General features: G+C 44.3%; 6 protein-coding genes across 6 annotated transcripts in view; 4 read left to right on the forward strand and 2 right to left on the reverse strand.

Moving 5' to 3' along the window:
- The window catches only part of LOC309563464 (uncharacterized protein), a 45198-nt gene extending 41742 nt beyond the window's left edge, over positions 1-3456 (reverse strand). Inside the window, exon 1 of the mRNA XM_082267855.1 lies at positions 3419-3456. The gene's annotated coding sequence lies outside the window, so the exon portion shown is untranslated. The remainder of the gene's footprint in view (positions 1-3418) is intronic.
- Positions 1-27723, forward strand: part of LOC309564412 (uncharacterized protein) — a 1531146-nt gene that overhangs the window by 1216882 nt on the left and 286541 nt on the right.
- The window catches only part of LOC309563458 (uncharacterized protein), a 223901-nt gene that overhangs the window by 123798 nt on the left and 72380 nt on the right, over positions 1-27723 (forward strand). The gene's annotated exons all lie outside the window — the stretch shown is intronic.
- LOC309562669 (uncharacterized protein) overlaps positions 1-27723 on the forward strand; it is a gene marked incomplete at both ends in the record, with an annotated part of 115231 nt that overhangs the window by 52376 nt on the left and 35132 nt on the right. The gene's annotated exons all lie outside the window — the stretch shown is intronic.
- LOC309563466 (uncharacterized protein) lies at positions 12049-17355 on the reverse strand. Its single transcript, XM_082267857.1, has 5 exons — positions 17280-17355; positions 16135-16253; positions 15921-16018; positions 15681-15822; positions 12049-13326 (listed from the first exon to the last, which is right to left on the reverse strand). The coding sequence occupies exons 2-5, from the start codon at positions 16214-16216 to the stop codon at positions 12137-12139; spliced, it is 1512 nt and encodes a 503-aa protein (XP_082123983.1). The 5' UTR covers positions 16217-16253; positions 17280-17355; the 3' UTR covers positions 12049-12136.
- On the forward strand, positions 26306-26655 carry LOC309563467 (uncharacterized protein; the record flags this gene model as incomplete). Its single annotated transcript, XM_082267858.1, has 2 exons — positions 26306-26400; positions 26506-26655. Exons 1-2 carry the CDS (start codon positions 26308-26310, stop codon positions 26653-26655), a joined length of 243 nt encoding a protein of 80 aa, XP_082123984.1. The 5' UTR covers positions 26306-26307.

Below are 27723 nucleotides of genomic sequence, written 5' to 3' on the forward strand. Positions count from 1 at the left end.
TTCATTACATTTTCTGTTTTTGACTACTAAAGTGTCATGCATGCTGCAATCCTAAACGCATCAAAATGCAGACATCTCAAGTCTCCCGCGAGGCGCAGGAGTCTCCTGCATTTGGGCTGCGGCTCCCCGACACCCGCAAGTGCCACGCAATATCCCGGCTGTCAGCTGCAACAGCCCTTACTGAGAAGAAGAGAGCCGATGCTTTGCGTATAGTTCCGGCTGCTATCACAGGTGGAGTGATATCAAATGCACTACGCCTACTACAGGAGCCATACAGGAAGCATTGGCTCTGATCTCTACTACAGCCCCATGCTTCCTCCAGCGCCGCTCCTGTCACACTCCGCTTGTGTCTCAGAAGAGCCAGCAGTACCCACAGGCAGTACCAGCCAGCAGTACCCACCATCAGTACAAGCCAGCAGTACCAGCCAGCAGAACCCACTATCAGTACCAGCCAGCAGTACCCACCAGCAGTACCAGCCAGCAGTACCCACCAGCAGTACCCACCAGCAGTACCAGCCAGCAGTACCCACCAGCAGTACCAGCACACCTCCCAACTTTTTGAGATGGGAACTGAGGAACACCTATTGGTAAAAGTATGTAGGCATAGGACACACACCCTGCCACGCCCCCTTAAAGGAGACTTAAATGATTTGTTAAACCCACAAGTGTTTTTTTTACCACTACTATTCCTTTATATTGGCTTTTGGCATTTACAAATGCAGCAATTCAGAAATTGGATGAAAGGTTTAGCACTGGGAAACATGTTTTGATAGATAAATAGTGCATTTTATTTACAACTATATAGTTTAGACTAAGATCAGGTACAAATGAGGAAGAAAGAGGGACAGATGGACTTCGGGATAGTTCCTGGAAATCAGGGACAGCTATGGGCTATGATACCAACCAACAGTACCATTCAGTAGTACCCACCACCAGCACCAGCCAGCAGTACCTTCCATTGTGGCATCAGCTGAAAATCCTTCTAAAATGGTAGATTCTGTCTTACTACAGAGACCAGGACAGTCAAGCTGCGCATTTTAGCCCTCCCCTCCTCTCTCACTATCTCTTCCTTTCTGTTCTCCCGGAACTAACGAGAATGAAGATAAGCAGGAAGCCAGGAATGTTAATTGCCATAGATAAATGTTACAGGGAACATCTGTATGAGAAGAATATGTACTGCTTGCCAAGCCAGTTAGGGAAATATGTATCTGTGACGTAACTTTTGTTTTATATGTGTGATTTACATGCTTACTTAGCACTTGGCACACAGGCATGAGTCAGGCTAAGTCACTTCGCTAGCACATAAATAAAAAAAGCTTTGAAAGTTTGTGTCCAGATTCAATTCCATTTCTGGGCTTCAAATAACTATTTGCTGCAACACTATCAGTACCCACCATCAGTACCCACCATCAGTACCCACTAGCAGTACCCACCAGCAGTACCAGCCAGCAATACCCACCAGCAATACCTGCCAGCAGTACCCACCAGCAGTATTAGCCAGCAATACCCACCATCAATACCTGCCAGCTATACCCACCAGCAGTACCAGCCAGCAGTACCCACTAGCAGTAGCCACCATCAGTACCCACCAGCAGTACCAGGCAGCAGTATCAGCCAGCAGTACCCACCAACAGTACCTGCCAGCAGTACCAGGCAGCAGTATCAACCAGAAGTACCAGTCAGCAGTACATGCTTACTTAGCACTTGGCACACAGGCATGAGTCAGGCTAAGTCACTTCGCTAGCAAATAAAAAAAAAAAAAAATTGTGTGTCCAAATTCAATTCCATTTCTGGGTTTCAAATAACTATTTGCTGCAACACTATCAGTACCCACCATCAGTACCCACTAGCAGTACCCACCATCAGTACCCACCATCAGTACCAGCCAGCAATACCCACCAGCAATACCTGCCAGCAATACCCACCAGCAATACCTGCCAGCAATACCCACCGGCAGTACCAGCCAGCAGTACCCACCAGCAATACCAGCCAGCAGTACCCACTATCGGTACCCGCCAGCAGTAGCCACCATCAGTACCCACCAGCAGTACCAGGCAGCAGTACCCGCCAGCAGTAGACACCATCAGTACCCACCATCAGTACCTGCCAGCAGTACCCACCATCAGTACCCCCCAGCAGTACCAACCAGCAGTACCAACCAGCAGTGCCCACCAGCAATGCCAGCCAGCAGTACCCACTAGCAGTAGCCACCATCAGTACCTGCCAGCAGTACCCACTAGCAGTGCCCACCATCAGTACCCACCAGCAGTACCAGCCAGCAATACCCACCAGCAATACCTGCCAGCAGTACCCACCAGCAGTACCAGCCAGCAATACCTGCTATCAATACCCACCAGCAATACCTGCCAGCAGTACCAGCCAGCAGTACCCACTATCAGTACCCGCCAGCAGTAGCCACCATCAGTACCCACCAGCAGTACCAGGCAGCAGTACCCGCCAGCAGTAGCCACCATCAGTACCCACCATCAGTACCCACTAGCAGTACCCACCATCAGTACCCACCATCAGTACCCACCAGCAGTGCCCACCAGCAATACCAGCCAGCAGTACCCATTAGCAGTAGCCACCATCAGTACCAGGCAGCAGTACCCACTAGCAGTAGCCACCATCAGTACCCACCAGCAGTACCAGGCAGCAGCATCAGCCAGCAGTACCCACTAACAGTACCTGCCAGCAGTATCAACCAGAAGTACCAGACAGCAGTACCCCCCAAAAGTACCCACCAGCAGTACCCACCAGCTATACTCAGCTGGGGGACAGCAGCCAGAGATACCTGCAGGAATCCTGTGGAAGAAGTGAATCTTGAGGTCAGTTGAGGTGCCAGTAAACTGCAATGCATCCATGTGAAAGCAGACTTAGGCCCCTTTCACACGATCGGTCTGTTCATTAGCGTGTGTAAATTGTTACTATATGTTTTTTAATAACTAGTTGTGTTCTGTAATAATAAAATGTGATACATTTCTGAACAAAGACATAACATTTTCTGGCGCCTTAAGTCACATGTGCTAGGGGTGCAACTATCCCCCAGCACATAACTGTAAATATCCCAGCATGTGCTGTGTTTCTGACTCCAACCACCATGACCACTACAAATTACTAAAGTTTTCATGGTGGTTGGTGTGTTCCTTTAATATCTCTCAGAAGAAGTAAACCTCCGTATGCAGATTCCATTTCATCATCCTCTAGTTGTGTTAAATTGGTGGGGGGAGGGGCGCGGAGTGCCACTTCCCTGAAATGTGTTTTTGCTGGTTAGAATGTCTGAAAATGCAGCCGTTAGTTATTAGATTCTCCATCATTTGTTGATTCCACTTATTGACAAGGGACAGCAAAGACTGGATTTAATACCAGGTGAAGAGACGGAGTTACTGGGTGTAAATATAAAATAATATCTTATTACCTCCTCTGCTGCCAGTTCCAGCAATGTCTCCTCTCTACTTCCTCCCAACTCAACTCTGACCCGGAACTTCCTGTCTGCGTCTTACACCACTTCCTGTTTTACTCCTATTTCTACGTGTATGAATTACGTAGTATTTGGACGTAAATCATCAGCCTCCATTTTTCTGCTTTGACAGCTTTTTCTTGGTGCGTTTTTCAGTTTTTTTTACATATATTATACCGTGTATGTATGTTACAGATATTACGGAACTAAAATTAAAACAATAAAAAAAAAAAAATATTTAATTCATATGAAAACTGATAAATAAGTGAAAATAAAGAATATAAAAAATATATATACTGTGGATATATATATATATTATATATATATATATATATATATATATATATATATATATATATATATATATATATATATATATATACACATATACATACATATATGTGTATATGACCCCTTCGCAAAACATGACTTAGTACTTGGCGAAGTACTGGTGGCAAAACCCTTGTTGGCAATCACAGAGGGTTTTGTCCCACTCCTCTTTACAGATCCTCTCCAAACCATTATGGTTTAGGGGTGACGTTTGGTAACTCGAACCTTCAGCTCCCTCCACATAAAAAGTTATAAATTGATTCGCATTTTAACGAGTGAAATAAGTATTTGACCCCTTCGTGAACATTACTTGGTGGCAAAACCCTTGTTGGAAATCACAGACGTCAGACATTTCTTGTAGTTGGCCACCAGGTTTACACACATCTCAGGAGGGATTTTGTCCCACTCCTCTTTGCAGATCCTCTCCAAGCCATTAAGGTTTCGAGGCTGACGTTTGGTAACTCGACCTTCAGCTCCCTCCACATAAAAAGTTATAAATTGATTCGCATTTTAACGAGTGAAAAAAGTATTTGACTCCTTTGCAAAACATGACTTAGTACTTGGTGGCAAAACCCTTGTTGGCAATCACAGAGGTCAGATGTTTCTTGCAGTTGGCCACCAGGTTCGCACACATCTCAGGAGGGATTTTGTCCCACTCCTCTGCAGATCCTCTCCAAGCCATTAAGGTTTCGAGGTAACTTGAACCTTCAGCTCTCTCCACATTTTTTCTATAAGATTAAGGTCTGAAGACTGGCTAGGCTACTCCAGGACTTTTATGTGCTTCTTCTTGAGCAACTCCTTTGTTGCCTTGGCCGTGTGTTTTGAGACATTGTTATTCTGGAATATACATCCACGACCCATTTTCAATGCCCTGGCTGAGGGAAGGAGGTTCCATCGTCCCTTTGATGCAGTGAAGTTGTCTTGTCCCCTTAGCAGAAAAACACCCCAAAGCATAATGTTTCCACCTCCATGTTTGACTATGGGGATGGTGTTCTTGGGGTCATAGGCAGCATTTCAAGCACGGCGAGTTGAGTTGATGCCAAAGAGCTTGATTTTGGTCTCATCTGACCAAAACACTTTTACCCAGTTCTCCTCTGAATCATTTAGCTGTTCATAAGCAAGCCTCAGTGGCGGCTGGTGCTCCGTAAGTCAGGGGGGGGGGGGGGGTGTCAGACGCACCTGCCCCCCATATCACTCCAACCTGCACCACCACATCTCTCGCCCGCCAGTCAGTCAGTCAGTTTACTTACCTTGTTCGGAATGACAGGCGGCAGCGGCTTCCCCCTCAGGCTCCTTCATGTCCCTTTTCGGCGGCCGTCTCCTCCCCCCTTCTTGGCCAATAGCATGCCTTCTCCTTTCTGCCAATCAGGAAACAGGTCAAAGAACCCGCTTCCTGATTGGCTAGGAGGAGAATCAGTGTGGCAATAGCGAATACTCATTCGCTATTGTCAAACCATTGGGTGGGCTCAGGGCGCAGTGCTCTGCGCCCCGGGTCCACCCTTTTTTGAAGCCTATTAGAGCCTGTGGCTCTAATCAGGTGCTTAAAAAAAAAAAAACTCATTTGAATCCATGCGTATGGCGCCTTGCATGTAGATTAGGGGGCCGGACGCATGGAAAGGGGAGGCGGCGCCCCTGCACCCCCAATGGACGGGCCGCCACTGGTTCAGACGGGCCTGTACATGAGCTTCCTTGAGCAGGGGGACCTTTCGGGCGCTGCAGGATTTCAGTCCTTCACGGCATAGTGTGTTACCAATTGTTTTCTTGGTGACTATGGTCCCAGCTGCCTTGAGATCACTGACAAGATTCGCCTGTGTAGTTCTGGGCTGATTCCTCACCGTTCTCATGGTCATTGAAACTCTACGAGGTGAGATCTTGCATGGAGCCCCAGACCGAGGGAGATTGACGGTTATTTTGTGTTTCTTCCATTTGCAAATAATCGCACCAACTGTTATCACCCTCTCACCAAGCTACTTGTGATGGTTTTGTAGCCCATTCCAGCCTTGTGTAGGTCTACAATCTTGTCCCTGACATCCTTGGACAGCTCTTTGGTCTTGGCCATGGTGGAGAGATTGGAATCTGATTGATTGATTCCTTCTGTGGACAAGTGTCTTTTATACAGGTAACAAGCTGAGATTAGGAGCACTCCCTTTAAGTGAGTGCTCCTAATTCAGCTCGTTATCTGTAGAGAAGACACCTGGGAGCCAGAAATCTTGCTGATTGATAGGGGATCAAATACTTATTTCACCGATTAAAATGCAAATTAATGTATAACTTTTTTAAATGCATTTTTCTGGAATTTTTTCTTGTTATTCCGTCTCTCACTGGTAAAATAAACTGACCATTAAAATTATAGACTGATCATTTCTTTGTCAGTGGGCAAACGTACAAAATCAGCAAGAGATTTGAAGTAATGGTGGACGAAGCCTGATGGGGAACTGAGAGATTTGTTCTCCTTCAGGTCCATCTCGGTGTTGAATGACAGCGCACGACACTGGGCAGACCTATAGCTGCTAACAGCAGCAGCATTCAAACCCAACCACTCGCTATATTTGGGTATTGAAATCACCACTATTCCCAGCCGTGGCGTAGTGTGGGTTTTAATGCACCGGGTAAGGCTAGTAACTTACTTCCCCTAACCCATGGACTTTAAAATACCCCCAAACCTAATCACACCCCCAGATACCCCCCACTCTGACCACACCTCCCAGATACCCCCACTGTGATCACAACCCCAGATACCCCTTACTCTGATCACACCCCCCACTCTGATCACACCCCTCCAGATAATCCCCACTCTGATCACACCCCTCAGATAACCCCACCCTGACCACATCCCCAGATACCCCCACTGTGATTACACCCCCCAGATATCCCTTGCTCTGATCACACCCCCCAGATACCCACACTCTGACCACACCTCCCAGATACCCCCACTGTGATCACACCACCAGATACCCCTTACTCTGATCACACCCCCCAGATACCCCCCACTCTGATCACACCCCCCAGATACCCCCCACTCTGATCACACCCCTCCAGATAATCCCCACTCTGATCTCACTCCTAGATACCTCCCACTCTGATCACACCCCTCAGATAACTCCACCCTGACCATATCCCCAGATACCCCCACAGTAATCACTCCCCTTCAGATATCCCTTGCTCTGATCACACCCCCCAGATACCCACACTCTGACCACACCTCCCAGATACCCCCACTGTGATCACACCACCAGATACCCCTTACTCTGATCACACCCCCCAGATACCCCCCACTCTGATCACACCCCCCAGATACCCCCCACTCTGATCACACCCCTCAAGATAATCCCCACTCTGATCTCACTCCCAGATACCTCCCACTCTGATCACACCCCTCAGATAACTCCACCCTGACCATATCCCCAGATACCCCCACAGTAATCACGCCCCCCCCCAGATATCCCTTGCTCTGATCACACCCCCCAGATACCCACACTCTGACCACACCTCCCAGATACCCCCACTGTGATCACACCACCAGATACCCCTTACTCTGATCACACCCCCCCCCCCAGATACTCCCCACTCTGATCCCACTCCCAGATACCCCCCACTCTGATCACACCCCTCAGATAACCCCACACTGATCGCACCCCCAGATATCCCCACTCTGATCACACCTCCAGATACCCCACCAGATCCCTCCACTCTGATCACACCTCCAGATCCCTCCACTCTGATCACCCCCTCCCCCCCCCCCACCATCCCTCCACTCTGATTACACCTCCAGATACCCCACCAGATCCCTCCACTCTATTTTATTTCTTTATATTCTATTAATTTCTGTTCTTTTCTATTCTATTGTATTTTTTTCTATTCTTTTCTTTTATTATATACAGCCGAATCTTCGAATAACAAAAATGTTGTCTCAATTTCAATTCGTAACGAAACAAATTGCACATGTGTAGTGGCTCCATGTATCCTTAGAATATCAGCTAACCCATGTACATAGCTGGACCTTCTGGATTCTTCATCTAACTAAAAAACACCAGTGGGTGACCCTATATGAACTGAGCACATTCCAATCATCTAAGAATTGTGGTTATTTGTAAAAATAAAATAAAAAAAATGGACTCAGAACAGGATATTGTTAAGTGTAAAGCTTTTTGGTTTATTATAAGAAATCAGAACAAGCGTTAACACACAATAGAACTGTTCTTATATCTAAATAAAACCTTATATAGCTGAGATAACAATATATATCACATTTAATAATCATTATAAATTGGTTGGACCAGGGAAAAGCCAGTTTATTCATTATAGCATTAAAAAAAAAACCAGGATTTTAGGATTTTTGTACTCTGAATTGGGGTGGTAAATAAAAGCTGTACCAAGAGCATGATCATAAACACATAGGGGTGTCCCTCAATATATTCTGAAATAAGGTTTTTATAGTGAGTACAAAAAACTATTTTCTTGTCCATTGCGAGACACCGGAATTCAGATGCACTCAAGATGTCCAAAATCAGTCCAACTGGGAGTATGGTGTTTTGAGGTTCTACCAGCTGTTCTCCACCATTTCAACTACGTTGTCCTACAGACTAGACTTTGAGGAAGATATAGATCCAAAGATCAATGAGGAGGACTGAACCTCATGAACCAACAGAATACACAATAATACTCAATATGACCCTCACTGAAGTTACTTACTAGTCCTCTCCTGCTGGTATTTGGTACCTACTGGGGTTGCTAAGATTCAACCCCGATGCCCCCCCCCCCCCCCAACCTATTTCAAAGCTGGACCTGTCCTAAAATCAATTGTTATGAGATTACAGTAAATACAATGATTCATTCAGTTACTAGAATATTAGTCAACATTTTTAAGAATGTCCGTATTTCCCTCTTAAACGAAACATTTGACGATATCTCCAGATGCTTATCTTTTATATATATTTTGCCGGCAAAAAATAATATACATTGCTAAAGCATTAAAATCCCCGGTGGTTGATAATACCACAACGAAAAATAAAATCTCCTGGATTATGCTACATGAAAAACTGGCAAGCATGCTATATGAAAACCAAGAGAGGTTTGAGAGAGCCTGGAGTTCGTGAATACGCTATATACAGTCGCCCATTTAGGCTCAATAACTGGGATTGGGGTTGAGTGGCTCCTCGATGGGAAGAAGGTTTGCTCTTTTCTTTCTTTTTTCTACTTAACGTTCTCTTTTCTTCATCCTGGGTCGTTCACCCTTATTGTTTTTATTGATAATACTCACTGAAAAAGTTGAGTTTTTGTGGTGGTTGTGGTGTTGGTTAGGTGGTGGTTGTGTGGGTGGTGGTTAGGTGGGGGTTGGGTGGTGGTTGAGTGGGTGGTGGTTAGGTGGGTGGTTGGTGGTTGGGTGGGTGGTGGTTGAGTGGGTGGTGGTGGTTAGGTGGCTGGGTGGTGGCATTTTTATATAGTGTGCTTTGGGGTGAGGACATAATGTGGGGACATGGCTGGATCCCCAGCTCACAGTTGCTTCCTATGAGCCGGCACACCCTGGCTTGAACTGTTCCTTCTGGATGTAGGCATTATTTATTGGCCTTTCATTTTGACTTGCGTTGTATATATACTTCCTATATAAAAAACCGCCGAGGTGATCAAATACCACCAAAAGAAAGCCCTGTTTGTGGGAAAAAAAGGACATCAATTGTATTTGGGTACAGCGTTGCACGACTGCGCAGTTGTCAGTTAAAATTAACGCAGTGCCGAATCGCAAAAATATCCTGGTCATTAAGGGGGCAAGTCCTTCCGGTCCAGAAGTGGTTGAAGACCTGCCTAAAGCCTTCTCTATCTTTATTTACACTTTACATTTTTATGTGCATGATTGGGGGGTACTCATTCACATGGGGGAGTGATATCTGGGGCCCCCTTTATTATTAAATGGGGCTTCTAGAATCCAAAAAGCCCCCACACATAGACCCCCCAAAACCACTAGGCCCCAGATTTCAATAAGCCCCCCACCTGCAGACCCCCACAAACACTGGGCCAGGGTTGTGGGAAAGAGGACCTTGTCCTCAACGACATGGGGACAAGGTGCTTTGCCAGGTAAAAGGTATCTCCCATGTTGAGGGCATCGTTCAGGAGGGGTTTTGTCTCATAATTCATGCCAGGCACTTCAAGTGTAGCATAAAATTTAAGTGGAACCCCATGCAAAAAATGCTGTTTACAGAGGGGACCCCATGCTGTTTTGTTTTTTGAATTATCCCGACTCATTTGTTTACATGACTTGGTATTCTAAACTATGTAAGTGAATGGGGACTGGGACATCAGTGACTGTTAGGGTGCACCTGCCGGCATCCTTAACATCCATTGATGGTGGGAAACTATCATGTTTAAACACAGGTCAATGTTTGGGCATTTGTCCGAACGCCTGAAAAGTCTAAGAACAGGCCAAACTGGTGTCTGGACCCCACTAAAAAGCTCATCCCTACTTAGCATTTACCTCTTCCACAGTTAGAACCATGGAGAATAGGAAACTTACGGGCCTCCAGTGGTCCTAGCAACGAGCAATGACTACTTATGAAGTCAGTCTTACGAGACGGGGTCAAGTGCTTAAGTAAAGCCATGGCTCTGGAGCTAGAAATTGCTTTTTGGCTAACTTTTACCAGTACATGAAGGTCTCAAGAGCACCACAATGAGGAGCCCATTTCAGGCTAGCCCTGCCAAGTCCAGTCCAGAAGCGTTCAAGTACGGCAGTCCAAAGTCAGGCTTAGGAAAGGCCAATCCAAGTATCTTCATGTAGAGTCCAGCTCGGCAGAGAAATAGCAAAAAAGGTTGAACGACATCCAACCTCCGAGGACACTAGCAAAAATCTGGGAATTGGAGTATCCTTGGCCGGCCCACAATTTTTTTTGTTTGCCGGTGTCCAATCTTCCTGTAGGCAGGGCAGTATAACCCGACATTGTGTTAATTCTCATGTCCCTCAAAGAATAGGAAAGAAAAGAAGAAATAAAGTGCAGCAACCAATAGTAAGTTAAGAAAAAGGTTAATTGGAGAAAGACAAGTCTAGGTTGGATTGGATGTTGAATTTTCTTATTAATATACTGCTCCCGTTGCTTCTTTGTTGCCCGCTTATTGGTACAGTTGTCCTCACCTCAGTTGCCTCTTCATTGGCCATGAAACATCGTAATTTCCAGCATGCTGCCAAATTTGCCCATGTTTAATTGCGGTTGAGTACTGTACTACCCTCAGGGTGGGAGTGCTGTGTTTTGTATGTGGATGTCCATAGTACTTTGTGACTATTAAAATCAAACCGTGCCTTAAAAAACGAATCAGTATTCTTTCTAAGCTGACCTTGAAAAGCCGGGGACACTATATCCATGATCCACAGGTGAAGAGGTTCAACCTGTAGATGCCCATCCAGAGTGTTACGGGCAGCAAACAGAAACAGCACCACTCTCCCAGGCAGCCACCATGACACATACGTAAGGATCGGCTTCAGCCTACGTCAAAAAGCCATGCCCTAACGCGTTACGCCCCGCCCAATATCTCACGGCACGCTCCACTTGGGTCTATCTCCTTGAACTTCCGAGGCTTGTAGGGTTTCAAAAGTTCCTTGGTGTACTTATAACATTAGAGTTCCTAGGTTTACAAACCTACCATGCTTGTTATGATGATCTCCCACTCAGCCTGCTGGATTTTTATTTCATATCATGGAAAGGGGATAGGAGATTGCCAGGAATTGTATCAGACAGATCTCACATATGGAGTCTTTAGGAAACAAAAGAAGCCATTCCACCTGGAAGTGGAATGTAACTTTGGCCTATATGTACCCCTTTCTGTGGGGTGAACAGTTCTACTGTTGCCACCTTACGTTGTACCACATTATAGTGTACATTACATAGTCCTGACCAAGGTGTTCATTCATTGTCCCAGCAGTTGTTGGTTTTAATTAAGTTCCTCTTTAACGTCAGACAAAAATGTATTATTTTTGTGTGCATGAAAGCACATGTAATGGAAAGTTTAAAAAATGATACTTTGTCCAGAGGTTTATGCATGTCTGTGAGGCTGTCAGTAAGGGTGCAGTAGTTTGTAACATTTTGTGGGGACTGTTATATGTGTGCAGTGTACATAGGGACTAGGTACAGATTCTGTTTGTTGACCCCTATTTAAGCCCCTCCCACTGTTACCTACCTTACATTTATAAAAGGAATCACCAGGTATGTGTCCTCTGATGTCTAATAAGATTTTGTTTGTGTAAAAAAACATTTCCAGGACTCTGAACATAAAAGGACTCTTCCAAGTGTGACTTCCTTGGTGTTTAGGAAGTCTTCTTTTCAAGGTGAAAAGATTTCCGCCATCTGAATATAGAACTAGGTGTTAGCTTGTGTGATTTCTCTGGTGCCTGAGAAGATCTCCCCTATGAATGAAACTTTTCCCGCACTCTAAACACGAAAAAGGACGCTCGCCCGTGTGACTTTTCTGGTGTCTAACAAGGGTTCCTTTGTCAATGAAGCCTTTCCCGCACTCTGCGCAAGTATAAGGGCGCTCACCTGTGTGATTCCTTAAGTGTATAACAAGTGCATTTTTCAGAATGAAACCTTTCCCGCACTCTGAACATGAGTAAGGACGCTCTCCTGTGTGAATCCTCTGGTGTATAACCAGATCCCTTTTCTGAATAAAACATTTCCCACAGTCAGAACATGAATAGGGTCGCTCACCGGTGTGACTCCTGTGGTGTATAACAAATGCTGATTTCTCATTGAAACATTTCCCGCACACTGGGCAGGAATAGGGACGCTCGCCTGTGTGAATTCTCTGATGCGTGAGAAGTACTTTTTTGACACTAAAACTTTTCCCGCACTCTGAGCATGAATAAGGACGCTCGCCCGTGTGAATTCTCTGGTGTATAACAAGGGCTCCTTTCTGAGTGAAACTTTTCCCACAGTCGGAACACGAAAAAGGACGCTCACCAGTGTGACTTCTCTGGTGTTTCAGGAGGTCTCCTTTATAAATAAAACATTTCCCGCACTCTGCACATGAAAAGGGACGCTCCCCTGTGTGAATTTTCTGGTGCGTAAGAAGTTTTTCTTTCTCAATAAAACGTTTCCCGCACTCTGAACATGAATAGGGACGCTCACCTGTGTGAACTCTCTGGTGCATAATAAGCTTTCTTTTCTCAATGAAACCTTTCCCGCACACTGAACATGTATAAGGACGCTCAGTCTTGTGAATTCTCTTGTGCCTACGAAGTGGCCTCCTGCCAGTAAAAATTTTCCCACACACCGGACATGACAGTGACAGAGAACTCTCTGCTTTGGGAGCTCCTTCATGGCTTGAAGACGATTCCTTGGAATTAGATGGAACTGTTGATGTTTCTGTACTGGGAGATCTTAGGGGATTACCTGGAGTACCAGTATGAGATTTATCAGAAGTTTCCTCAGGCTTGGAGGGTCTTTGAGTGCTGGAATTGTCTCCTCGAGAATATTGTTTTATTTTATTATTTTCTGTGTTACAGATTTGAGATAAAATAAGTTGTCCCTCAGAGGTATCCCAGACATAGTGTCCATCTGTTGGAAAGCAATTTTCAAATACATGTTAGAACAGTTTCATGCCTTTTATTCAAAAGTCATATACAGGATGTCAGATTAGCATTCAACAGTTTCAACTGGGTGCTGACTTAGCTGAAAATTATGAACACAAACTAGATAAAGGAAACTATATATCCAAACCATATGTATGAGTATTGACATTGAGAGATGTGAGATGGACCTTTCATATGGTGTACAGTATCTCCTCCTCATTTGTTGGGAACATGACGTTATATTGAGGAATGGAGATGGACCTTTCATATGGTGTACAGTATCTCCTCCTCATTTGTTGGGGAACATGACGTTATATTGAGGAATGGAGATGGACCTTTCATATGGTGTACAGTATCTCCTCCTCATTTGTTGGGAACATGACGTTATATTGAGGAATGAGATGGACCTTTCGTTCAAATAGTTTTTATTATATTTTCAAACAAACATGGTAAAAGAAAATGAGCAGACGTATCATAAATTTATGCACTCAGAAAAAGAGAATGAACAGTTCTCCCAACATCTACAGCAAGGGTCACTTACAATAAGCTTCATACTACAGTTTAAAGGCCTAGGGTGCCGTCTAGTGGCGCAATACAGTATCGTCTACAAGTCATATGGTCATAAGGCGAAATGTGAAGAATACCAGCGTGTCCATGATTGCCACCAGGACAACTCTCTTTGATACCTGTCATATGTAGGTGCCATGAGCAGCTCAAATGTTTTATGTGTTTGGATAGTGGCTATCACCTCAGAGATGGATGGTGGACATGTGTCTTTCCATCTCCTGGTAATATTGATTTTGGTTGCGAGCAATATGTTGATTACCAGTTTGCGGTGCCTCAGCGGGACATTGTCAATTAGGAGGTGGAGCAGAGGGAATGAGATGGACCTTTCATATGGTGTACAGTATCTCAACCTCATTGGTTGGGAACATGACGTTATATTGAGGAATGGAGATGGACCTTTCATATGGTGTACAGTATCTCCTCCTCATTTGTTGGGGAACATGACGTTATATTGAGGAATGGAGATGGACCTTTCATATGGTGTACAGTATCCCCTCCTCATTTGTTGGGAACATGACGTTATATTGAGGAATGGAGATGGATCTTTCATATGGTGTACAGTATCTCCTCCTCATTTGTTGGGAACATGACGTTATATTGAGGAATGGAGATGGACCTTTCATATGGTGTACAGTATCTCCTCCTTTATTTGTTGGGAACATGACGTTATATTGAGGAATGGAGATGGACCTTTCACATGGTGTACAGTATCTCCACCTCATTTGTTGGGAACATGACGTTATATTGAGGAATGGAGTTGGACCTTTCATATGGTGTACAGTATCTCCTCCTCATTTGTTGGGAACATGACGTTATATTGAGGAATGGAGATGGACCTTTCATATGGTGTACAGTATCTCCTCCTTTATTTGTTGGGAACATGACGTTATATTGAGGAATGGAGATGGACCTTTCATATGGTGTACAGTATCTCCTCCTCATTTGTTGGGAACATGACGTTATATTGAGGAATGGAGTTGGACCTTTCATATGGTGTACAGTATCTCCTCCTCATTTGTTGGGAACATGACGTTATATTGAGGAATGGAGATGGACCTTTCATATGGTGTACAGTATCTCCTCCTTTATTTGTTGGGAACATGACGTTATATTGAGGAATGGAGATGGACCTTTCACATGGTGTACAGTATCTCCACCTCATTTGTTAGAAGCATTGGGCAGTGTGGTAATTATAATTGCCTGCTTTTGTTGAGGAGTAGAGATGAATCTTTCATATGGTGTACAATACTCACAATACATTGGGAGATGGGGTAGGTACATCGATGATGTTGTTAATGTCAGCAGTTAAGGTTTCTCAAGCTTTCCTATTCAGAGGGATGTGACAGCCTTCATTTTGAACAAAGGCTGGACAGATTGTGTATAATTGGAAAAAAAAAAGTTTCATCTCTGTATACGGAAGTGGATCTTTGTTTTAGAGCTGTGTGGATAATGCATAGTCTGGATCTAGATGATTCAGAACATTACTGAAAAAAAAAAAAATGTATTACAAAGACCATAAATGGCTACTAACATCTGTAGGAAAAATGTAGTGGAATATTGATATGGGATTTGGAATCAGGAAGGAATTCTTTATTCCTGAGGAAAATCAGGCCAAGCTTTATATGGGTATTCCGAATCATCTGCCACTTCAAATTTTTATATTTTAGGTGAACGATAGACAATTTCTTAAATGACATAAAAATACAAACATTTGGACACACAGAAGTAAAATGAAAATGTGAATGGTTTCTGCATTTCGTGTTTATTACTTACTTGTGCCGATATAAAGAGAAGATTCCTCTTCTTTACTTTTCACAGTCATCTCCCCCTCCTCCATAGACTGCTGATCTCCACTCACCAACGTCTCTTCTTCTTCTTCTTTAACCTCAACTTTGATGTCTTTCATATCTTCAGCCTAAACCCAAAAGATGATAAAATAGATTTGTTAAAAGGAAAAAGAGTTTACACAGAAGACTGTCCTCTCATAGCTTCTACATGCTCTGTCCCACCTACCTGATGATGGTGAGGGATGATGTGACCTTCCTGTGTGGAATCCCGGGAATACAGAGGACGGGGACATCTCTCTGGTGGGTTCCCATTACTGGATCCATCTGTAGGAAACACACACACTGACTGAATACATTGTTTCTATGTGTTTATCAGATGATGGGGGATCTAGGTGGACCCTCCGTACTGCTCTCTCCTTTACAATAAAGTCTCCTCTTACCCGGTGATGTGAGGGGCGGCTGGTCCTCTGTTTTGATGTCCTTGTAGAGATCCTTGTGTCCTTCTGAATACTCCCCTTCCATGGAGACTTGACGTTATATCCTAACAGCTTTCAGGAACCTAACACACACAATGATACAGTCACCTAATATCTTTATGCCACGGATTATCTCTGTTGTCAGGCAGTGAGGTGGAGGCACTGTGATGAGTGATGTCCTGTGAAGACGGCTGCTGGGTGCTAAAGAGTAACCAGATATTTCCCTCACCTCTTCCTGATCTATGCTGGGCTCTCCTCTCTGTAGACAGATAATAAATAGATAATTATCTGTGCTGGAATATTTAATGACTGCACAGCATTCATCTATAGCTCGGACACCATAGATCCCTCTAACCTTTTATTTTAGGTATAAACCAGAGGCTCTGGATGGACAGTTGGATAAATGGTTCTATATTTAGGATGTATCTGGTCTATAAACCAGAGGCTCTGGAAGTGACAGTTGGATAAATGGTTCTATATTTAGGATGTATCAGGTCTATAAACCAGAGGCTCTGGAAGTGACAGTTGGATAAATGGTTCTATATTTAGGATGTATCCGGTCTATAAACCAGAGGCTCTGGAAGTGACAGTTGGATAAATGGTTCTATATTTAGGATGTATCAGGTCTATAAACCAGAGGCTCTGGATGGACAGTTGGATAAATGGTTCTATATTTAGGATGTATCCGGTCTATAAACCAGAGGCTCTGGATGGACAGTTGGATAAATGGTTCTATATTTAGGATGTATCCGGTCTATAAACCAGAGGCTCTGGATGGACAGTTGCATAAATGGTTCTATATTTAGGATTTATATATTACGTTCTCTTAGATTGTAAGCTCTAATGAGCAGGGCCCTCTGATTCCTCCTGTATTAAAGTGTATTGCATTTGTACTGTCTACCCTCAAGTTGTAAAGCGCTGTCGGTGCTATATAAATCCTATATAATAATAATAATATATATATATATATATATATATATATATATATGTGTGTGTATCATCATCTGCTGGAGATAAAAGACGTCACAGTGACTATGGAGGAAGAGGACGAAACATGACGGGGGGGGGGGGGGGTTACTGGGTGTAAATATAAAATAAGATCTTATTACCTCCTCTGCAGTCGGTTGCAGGAATTTCTCCCTCTACTTCCCACAGCTTTCCTGTCTCCCGTGACTTCCTGTCTTTGTTTGGCGTCACTTCCGGTCTCTCTGCGTTCCACGGACAATAATTGATATCACCATCTTGTGGAGAAAATGCAAACTGCAGCCTCTTTTTGTAAATGCTTTGACAGCGACTTTCTTGGTGAATTTTTCAGTGTTGAGCGTATTAGAGTAAAATAAAAAATAAAACAAACAGATAAAATTATTTAAAATGTGATTCTGTGTTAAAATTCACAAAATTCATAAAATAAAAAAATAAATAAAAATAGAGATACAACATTGTTTAGCAATAAGAGTTTTCAATATTTTTTTAAGAGTTTTCAAAAAGAGTTAAAAAAAATTGAGGGGCCACCAGGCACCGGACTTTCAGCCCAATCAGCAGGAACAGGTTTACATTTTAATGGAACCCCATGCAAAAAAATATAAAAAAACGGAGTGGTGCCCCTACAAATTCTGTTCCAGACTCTAAGGGTCTAGTATAGATTTTAATCGCTTCCGGACCACCCACCGCCAATTTACTGCGGCAGGGCGGCCCTCCTGCGCGAAACTACGTAGGTCTACGTCGGTCACGCGCCTGCATCTATGGGGCGCACGCGGCACCGAGGACTCCGATGAACGGGGCAGGCGGCATCCAATTGCCGGCGGCCACCCGCGATCGTTCCCCGCTGAGAGAGAAGGACGGTCAGCTATTGTAAACACAGCTGACTGTTCTTCTCTCTAGAATGATCACAGAGCTCCTGTGATCCTTCTATATAGGATCACAGGTCTCAATGATCATTTCACAAGCCCCGCCCCCCACAGTTAGAAACACGCCCCTAGGTACACATTTAACCCCTTGATCACCCACAGTGTTAACCCCTTCCCTGCCCGTGTCATTATTACAGTAACAGTTCATATTTTTAGCACTGATTACTGTAGTAATGTCACTGGTACCCCCAAAAGTGTCAAAATTGTTAGTTAGGGGTCCGATCTGTCCGCCGCAATGTCGCAGTCCCACAAAAAATCGCAGATCGCCGCTATTACTAGTAAAAAAAAACTAAAAATTACATAAATCTTTCCCGTAGTTTGTAGACGCGATAACTTTTGCGCAAACCAATCAAAATACGCTTTTTGCGATTCTTTTTTTTTTACCAAAATTACGTAGCAGAATACAAATTGGCCTAAAATGTTAAAAAAATTTTTTTTTTTTTTTTTTTTGGGGAATGTTATATAGCAGAATTGTGGCTCTTTTTTTGTTTATAGCACAAAAAATAAAAATCGCAGAGGTGATCAAATACCACCAAAAGAAAGCTCTATTTGTGGAAAAAAAGGACATGCATTTTATTTGGGTACAGCATCGCACGACCACGCAATTGTCTGTTAAAGTAACACAGTGCCGAATCGCAAAATATGCCCTGGTCATTAAGTGTCGGTTCACACTAGGACGACACGACTTCGGGCGAGTTATGCCGTCACCCGTGCACCGCGACTTCGGCGCGGCTTGCAACGACTTCACATAATGGAAGTCAATGCAAGTTGCTTCGATATTGCCCCAAAGTAGTACAGGAACCTTTTTCTAAGTCGGAGTGACTTGAGTCGCTCCTATTAGAACGGTTCCAATTGCACAGCACGGTCCGCTACTTGTCAGGCGACCAAGTCGCCTGAGAAGTCGGAACAGTGTGAACCGGCACTAAGGGGGAAATCCTTCCGGTCCAGAAGTGGTTAAAAGAGAACCCCACTCAAAAATCAAGAAAAATTAGTGGCCACCCCCCCCCCCCCCAAAAAAAAAATCCACAGCAAACCTCTATCCAGCAAGGTGGGAGAGAACAGCACTGGATACCAATGATGGGTCACTATTCCTCCCACTGAAACCAGAGATTGGGAACTAATTCTTCCACTGACACCAACAATGGAGTACGAATTCTCCCACTGACTTCAATAATGGAGCACTAATTCTCCCACTGACACCATTGATGGAGCACTAATTCTCCCACTGACACCATTGATGGGGCACTAATTCTCCCACTGACACCAATGATGGGGAACTAATTCTCCCACTGACACCAATGATGGGGCACTATTCCCCCCACTGACACCAATGATGTAATTTTTTTTCTTCCAGTGACCACCAGGCCTATGGCATTTTCTACTCCCTCAGGCCACAGTCCGACACTCCTAAATGTTGAAGGGCAGTAAACTGGCCCTTTGTTTTGAAAGTTTAGAGGCTAAAAGGGCCAAAGGATCCATGCAGACCCCTATCTGTGTCTGGCCGCGGTTACAGAACAAACCATCCAAGTCCCAGACGAGCAGCACTGAGTATAGGCAGTAGGTAATGCGCTCACCCCATGCCTGTGTACTTTTCTGGGAAAGACAAGCCATGGGAGCTTCCAAGGTTTTCTTGGTTCCAGAGGGAGGTGCAGAGAGGGACAGCACTAGAATTGGTCCTTGATTATCCATATGTCCCACAAAACATCATGGACCTCATCGTGGACTCACATGCAAAGTGGGAGGATGACATGGTGTGTGGGACTTCATGCATGTTCCTAAACCATTACGGGGCCCCCATATTTAGAAGGCTTGGATCCAGTTCCAGGACAATCCACAGGAATGGTGGCTGGGAAGAACCATATATGAAGACCAGTTGGTGGTTATCAAGGCTGGACGGCCAACCAAGAGTCATTCTGCTGTCTTCAGGGAAGCTGATGGTACCATCATCAGACTACCCAATCCACATTTGTATTTACGAAGGGGCTGGTGTGAAAATTTCAGCCTGATGTAGCAGGGATGGACAGCAAATGTGTTTCAGCAAGCGCCTGCTACTTCTTGATGCATACGGACTAGGTGGATCTAGCTCCCTATTCTACTCTCAGTGCTATTCCTGGACCCAGTTCCAGGACAATCCACAGGAATGGCGGCTGGGAAGAACCATATATGAAGACCAGCTGGTGGTTGTCAAGGCTGGACGGCCAACCAAGAGTCATTCTGCTGTCTTCAGGGAAGCTGATGGTACCATCACCAGACTACCCAATCCACATTTGTATTTACGAAGGGGCTGGTGTGAAAATTTCAGCCTGATGTAGCAGGGATGGACAGCAAATGTGCTTCAGCAAGCGCCAGCTACTTCTTGATTCATACGGACTAGGTGGACCTAGTTCCCTACTCTACTCTCAGTGCTATTCCTGAAAAAGATCTTTGGGTGAGGCCTAGTGTTGTGTTGTATTACCGTTATGGAGGTGCTTCTCCTAATCAAAACTCTTTAAAAAAAAATTTGTTTGCTTTTGTTGTTTCTTCCAGGAGGTTTATTACCCCCTGCCAGTAGAATGTACAGATAGATAGGAAGTTAGTGTAAGGATTGTATCTCCAATGTTTCTCTGTTCTGCAGGAATCATCATGTACGGCTGTCCTCCTGCTCAAGATTTGGACTATGGGACTTTACTATGTTTTTGGCAAAGGGCTTCCCTTTAGGGGGACGTGCTTCGATGCATTTGTACATATGCTGTTGATAACCTTTTCTAGCTACAGGGACCTGTAGTCAGGATGTACATGTGTGATGCATATGGCTCTTTTTAAAAAATAATGGTATATTTTTGATACTGTATAGTGCAAAAGTATACCTGCGCTGCTATTAAATCAAATACATAAATAAATCCCAATAAATATGGTGTATAAATAATCTGTGTAAAGTGCTAGTGCGCAACTTCAAACACACATTACTATATCATAGATCCCATGGCTTTTGATAACGCTCTGTGTGCGGAGCGAAACGCGTCAAGCTGTTCGTCCGAGTACGTACTACGCCAGACTACATCCACCTTCCGACATACGGGGACACGGGGAGTGAGTATAGCCGTTTGGATTGGCAACCCGTGGGATGATTCTTTAGGCGTTTTAACCTTTGTCACATTGTAAGTGTATCTTGTATTGTGTGCATCGAATAAAGTGATTACATACTTCACGATGCCAGCATCTCTTTTCATTTTTTGAGCAATACCTGGATGATATGACCTACAGAAAAGCTGATTGAGTTGATGGTCCATTAAGGCTCGTCCTATCTAAGGATATTCTGAAAGCGGTGTATTATTTGGCTTCTGGTGAGTAGGGGTCCAGGAGGGGAGCACCCACTCGTGTAGAGAAAGCACCAGCACTTGTTTTACGAGCACGCAGCACTTTGGACTTATGTTTTGCACTAAGACTGTCACTATTGAAGCACGTCTTTTATTGAAAGACTTTATTTGATATTTATTTACACATGATGAAATATGTATTTATTGTATTTTTAATATTTTTATATTGTTTGGGATCTATGATATAGTAATGTGTGTTTGAAGTTGAGCACTAGCACTTTACACAGATTATTTATACACCATATTTATTGGGATTTATTTATGTATTTGATTTAATAGCAGCGCAGGTATACTTTTGCACTATACACTTTATAAAGGTACACCACCTTTTATACCAGCAGCAGCCCACTATACAGTGGTATCAGAATAAATAGTAATCCTCAGCGCTAGCCTTTAATCTATATTTTTGATACTGTTAACCTATTTGTAAAAAGCTCTCCTTTTTCCAAGTTTGTTTCCTTTTTTTTTAATGGGATGACCCTGCTTTTATTTTTGTGTGTTTTCCAGCCAATAGGGACATGGCTGCTTTTAGAGGGAGGTGGGTGTAGCACCCTCTAGTGTGTGCTACTAGTAACGAGAGAGTAGGAATATTTACCTGACTCGTGTTACAGACTGTGAGTCTTAATTGGATCAGGGTTTACTAGCGTTCAGGACTTAATGATGCAGCTCCCTGGTGCCTCCCCCTGGTGTCCAGAAGGTTGGGGAAGCTTCTAGAGTTAGTGGGTGGAGGTTAGGAGGAGTTGCCATGAATATTTTTTGGGGCCTCAGCCAGAGGTGGGCTGGCAGGTGGGCAGAGACAACCCTATAAATAGACATAGGCCATTCCAGCCAGGGACGGTGGAAGAAAAAGATCCCTGAGGGGTGCCTCCTGGTCTGGGGGGGGGGGGGTGTCCTTGTGTGGCCTGGGACTTGGGTGCTGGAAGGATCCTACTATGGGAGCAAGGAGAGGAGAGAGTAAGTAATTCAACATAAACTAACAGACTAACAAATGGGGGAAGACTGCCACATGTAGCCAGCCTCAATTGAAGACAGCGGGGGGGGGGGGGGGGGCTTAAGTCTTCTGCCGAACGCTAAGATATCTCCAAAAGTCAGAGGGGTGGGCTGGTAAAAAGTCTGCCGGGTGCGCTGGTGAAGGGTCAGCTGGGTGGGCTGGTGAAGAGCCAGCCCAAGACATAGACCCAAAATAACCACCTAAGACAAATGTTTTTCAGAATTATCCTAACTGCTGAAGGCTTTCGTCCAATCACTATGGTATAATTTAAGGATTTACGTTTGCAAAACAATGCCGTATTTCCCTTTTAATTCGTGTTTTTTTTTAATGTAGTTATGAAATGCATAAAAATCAAAAGAATATTTTTGTTATATTTTTGAATTTTTTGGCTTTTTTGTGTGTATAATATGGACAAACAATTATCCAAAAAAAACCCTCCTCCTATCCAAGTTTCTAAATAAAAAAAAAAAATATGGGCAAACAAGAAGATTGCACCACGAAAAAATATTTAAATACACAGGCTGCAGTTTGTATTTTCTCCACAAGATGGTGAGCTTTCTTATAGCTAGTGGAACGCATAGACAGGAAGTGACGTAATGAGGAGACAGGAAGTAATACCAACAAATACAGGAAGTTCCTGGAGAGAGGAAAGCTTGGAGGAAGTAGAGGAAATATTTCTGAAAGAGGGGAGGTAATCACATATTCCCTACAGAATATAGAGTAAGGGATACAAATCCTGGTTTCTTTTACGTGATTTGATGGAGGTATATTTTAACCACTTCCTATAATTAACTATTGTAGATATAAATGAATTGCCGATCTATAATTAATCCTTTTGGGAAACAGCATTGTAATTTAAATATCTAGAAAGCCCCCCTTTGTAAAAGTTGTATATGGGTGTCACCTCCTTTTGGTGGAATCCAACACATCCTGCCTTGTTTTGAAAAGGAGAAGATGAAACATCTCCGTGTTCCTGTAACAAAACATCAGAATGTGTTGGAGGGATAAGACGCTGCAATATTTCGTGCCCCACCAAAAAAAATGATTAATTCTAGTTCGAAGGTGTCTGGTGGGCCACCCTAGAGACGGTGTCTGGTGGGCCACCCTAGAGACGGTGTCTGGTGGGCCACCCTAGAGACGGTGTCTGGTGGGCCACCCTTAGAGACGGTGTCTGGTGGGCCACCCTTAGAGACGGTGTCTGGTGGGCCACCCCTAGAGACGGTGTCTGGTGGGCCACCCCTAGAGACGGTGTCTGGTGGGCCACCCCTAGAGACGGTGTCTGGTGGGCCACCCCTAGAGACGGTGTCTGGTGGGCCACCCCTAGAGACGGTGTCTGGTGGGCCACCCCTAGAGACGGTGTCTGGTGGGCCACCCCTAGAGACGGTGTCTGGTGGGCCACCCCTAGAGACGGTGTCTGGTGGGCCACCCCTAGAGACGGTGTCTGGTGGGCCACCCCTAGAGACGGTGTCTGGTGGGCCACCCCTAGAGACGGTGTCTGGTGGGCCACCCCTAGAGACGGTGTCTGGTGGGCCACCCTAGAGACGGTGTCTGGTGGGCCACCCTAGAGACGGTGTCTGGTGGACCACCCTAGAGACGGTGTCTGGTGGGCCATCCTAGAGACCGCGTCTGGCGGGCCTCCCTAGAGACCCCGTCTGGTGGGCCACCCTAGGGACCGCGTCTGGTGGGCCACCCTAGAGACCGCGTCTGGTGGGCCACCCTACAGACTAGGTCGAACTTAGAACAAAAATATCCCATTAATTTTTAGTGTCTGGATGGTGACTGTATCATTGTGTGTGTCAGGTTCCTATAAGGTGTCAGGATGTCACTGTCTATTTCTCCATGGAGGAGTGGGAGTATTTAGAAGGACACAAGGATCTCTACAAGGACGTCATGATGGAGAATCAGCCGCCCCTCACATCACCGGGTAAGAGGAGACTTTATTGTAAAGGAGAAGCAGTAGGTCCACCTAGATCCCCCTATCTGACAAACCTGTAGTGCTACCCCCGTAGGAGCCGCTGGCTACTGGTTCCCCCTATTCCTGCACAACCAGGCAACACGCATTTCCAACTTGCATCTAGACACAAAAAAAAAAAAAAATCAGTCCATGGGCTTGTGTTTGTTGTTTTATTAAGGAAAACAACTTGGATAGGATGTAGTGGTAATGGGTTAATAGCAAGGTGAACATAAATCCCATCCATGGTTGAGCAGCTGCACGATGGTTGCAATCCTCCCTCATGATAGCCTGCTGTGGAATCTACGGGCAACAGCATGCAAAATAACACAATTTTCACTGAGATAAGCAGGTTGAAACATAACACAGTTTTAGGTAGCAGAAAGACTCTTGTATGTCAGGTATGTGAAGGCCTGGCATGGTTGTTAAGGATTACAGCAAAGAAACGGCACTCTTAGCAGAATGAACCAGTTCCCGGTTACAGATTTCTCTGGCTTACTTGGTAACAAGTTGACAGTTTTTTGGGTTGTTGATTGTGAGTTGCTTTGGGCAACGACCATGCAGGTTACGATACAGGGATCCCAGTCGAGCCCCCAAATGTAGCGCTAACCCCGCAGGAGCCGCTGGGTACTAGTTCCACCTATTCCTGCACAGCCAGGCAACATGCATGTCTAACTTGCATCCAGACACAAGAAATCAGTCCATGGGCTTGTTTTTGTTGTCCTATTGAGGAAAACAACTTGGATAGGGTATAGGTATTATGGAATGCCCAACTTGACTTGAACAACAGATGAGGAAAACTTCCTTCTCCATGTACAAAAATAGATGAAGATCCTGGACTGGACTTCTCCGAAATTAATGCAGTCTCTATGGATCAGTGGCAAAGTTCTTTACGAACTAGGAGCTCTCAGTCCCCTTTAGTGAAATGGGGTAATGGAGATTCCTCTTATTCTTTCTCTTCTTCCTTTCCTCAGCTCCCAGCCTGGAAGCAGAGTCCCCAAGCCCCGAGGTCCCCTCCCTGGCCACACAACAACAACCTTAACACTCCATCTTGCACTTGACTCTCCTGCTGGCCATGTTCCACCATATTTAAGCACTGACCCAGCCATCCTGCCAGGCCATCTGCTTGGGGATTAGCCAGATTCCCTTAAGTATGCAGATCAGGAACTCCAACCACTAACTTCCAGAAGCTTCTCCAAGCTTCTAGATTACATAGGTTGAAAAAAAGACACAAGTCCATCTGGCTCAAACAATAAAAAACAGTAAATAAAACCCAACCATACAATCCCATATACACAATCATATATCCGCAGTTGATCCAGAGAAAGACGAAAAAACCCCCAGCAAAGCATGATCCAATTTGCTACAGCAGGGGAAAAAATTCCTTCTTGATCCCCCGAGAGGCAACCGGATATTCCCTGGATCAACTTTACCTATAAATATTAGTACCCCATTTATAATATGTGCACCCAGGAAAGAATCAAGGCCTTTTTTAAGGGAGCGGTACCAGAGCCCTGCCCTGGAGAGCCATTTAACCTGACCTAACCTTATTACAGACTCGCAGTTTCCATGAGTCATACTAAATAAAATTTACGTACACTAATTGCACATTAGAGGGTGCTACAAACACATAGAAACAATGTATTCAGTCAGTGTGTGTGTTTTCTACAGATGGATCCAGTGATGGGAACCCACCAGAGAGATGTCCCTGTCCTCTGTATTCCCGGGATTCCACACAGGAAGGTGACATCTCTCACTGTTATCAGGTAGGTGGGACTGGACATGTAGACCTAAAAATGTAATCTAAGCTACGAGAGGACATTCGTCAAAGTAATCTCTCGTTCCTTTTCACAAATACGTTCTATCACATTTGTGCTTTAGAGTGAAGAACTGAAAGACATCAAAGTTGAGATTAAAGTAGAGAAAGAAGAGATGCTTGGAGATCAGCAGTCTATGGAGGAGGGAGGTCCTCTGTATTCCCGGGATTCCACAAGGGAAGATCACACCATCCCTCACCATCATCAGGTAGGTGGGACTGAGCAACTAGAACTCTACATTATTTTTAAGCTACGTGACCTTGTAATCTCTTTCTCCTTTTTACGAATGTATTCTATCATCTTTGGGGTCCAGGATGAAGAACTGGAAGACATCAAAGTTGAGATTAAAGAGGAAGAAGAAGAGACGTTGGTGAGTGGAGATCAGCAGTCTATGGAGGAGGAGGCGATGATTATGGAAAGTAAACAGGAGGAACCTTCTCTACATATGGACACCAGTAAGTAATAAACAGGGAAACAGTTCACATTTTCTCTTTACATCTAGGAGTATAAAATAAAAAATGTACTATAGTACATCAGATGAGGAACGTTGTAGGTCTTTTTGAATTTCCCCGAAAGAAAATAGAAAAAATGTAAAGCAGCATTTGATCCAGAAGAAGGCAGAATACCAATCTAAAGCTCAGCCTAATTTAAAGGATAACTCCACTTTAACCACTTCTGGACCGGAAGGATTTGCCCACTTAATGACCAGGCCATTTTTTTTTTTCAATTCGGCACTGCGTTACTTTATCTGACAATTGCGCGTTCGTGCGACGCTGTACCCAAATAAAAGTTACGTCTTTTTTCCCCACAAATAGATCTTTCTTTTGGTGGTATTTGATCACCTCTGCTATTTTTTTTTTTTTTTGCGTTCTAAACAAAAAAAGAGCAACAATTCTAAAAATATATATATATATATATATTTTTCACATTCTGCTTTATAACATTCCCAAAAAAAAATAAAAATTAAAATTTTTTCATTCTTTTAGGCCAATTTGTATTTTGCTACATATTTTTGGTAAAAAAAAAAAAAAAATCACAATAAGCGTTTGCACAAAAGTTAAAAATATTTTTCACTTTCCTCATTCATTCTCCGGCCCCCTGATTGCACGGGAGAGACCGGAGAAGCCCTGGTGGATTCTGCCACTGGTGGATTCATTCTCCAGCCCCTTGATTGCACGGGAGAGCCCGGAGAAGCCCTGGTGGATTCTGCCACTGGTGGATTCATTCTCCAGCCCCCTGATTGCACGGAAGAGACCAGAGAAGCCCTGGAGGGCGGTGGGAGATGTCCCCTCTCGCTACGTGTAAAAGCAATCAAGATACGCCAGCTGAAAAAAGAGATATCTGGATGAAGTCTTCAGCTGCACCCATCATCCAGATGTCTTCACTCAAAGTCCATGACGTCATAGGACGTCTACCTCAGGGGAAATTACGTCATAGGATGTCTACCTCGGGAGAAATTACGTCATAGGAGGTCTACCTGGGGGGAAATGACGTCATAGGAGGTCTACCTCGGGGGGAAATTACGTCATAG

This window comes from Pelophylax lessonae (assembly GCF_965119305.1).
Source record: "Pelophylax lessonae genome assembly, chromosome: 9".
Lineage (NCBI taxonomy): Eukaryota > Metazoa > Chordata > Amphibia > Anura > Ranidae > Pelophylax > Pelophylax lessonae.

Bases quoted from the DNA above. Each gene is read 5' to 3' on its own strand.
- LOC309563466 (XM_082267857.1), bottom strand. From the start codon at position 16,216: ATGGAAGGGGAGTATTCAGAAGGACACAAGGATCTCTACAAGGACATC. The intron at 15,823-15,920 runs GTAGGTGGGACA...TTTTGGGTTTAG, and splicing joins TCATCCCTCACCATCATCAG to GCTGAAGATATGAAAGACAT. The intron at 13,327-15,680 runs GTAAGTAATAAA...GCTTTCCAACAG, and splicing joins TTCTCTTTATATCGGCACAA to ATGGACACTATGTCTGGGAT.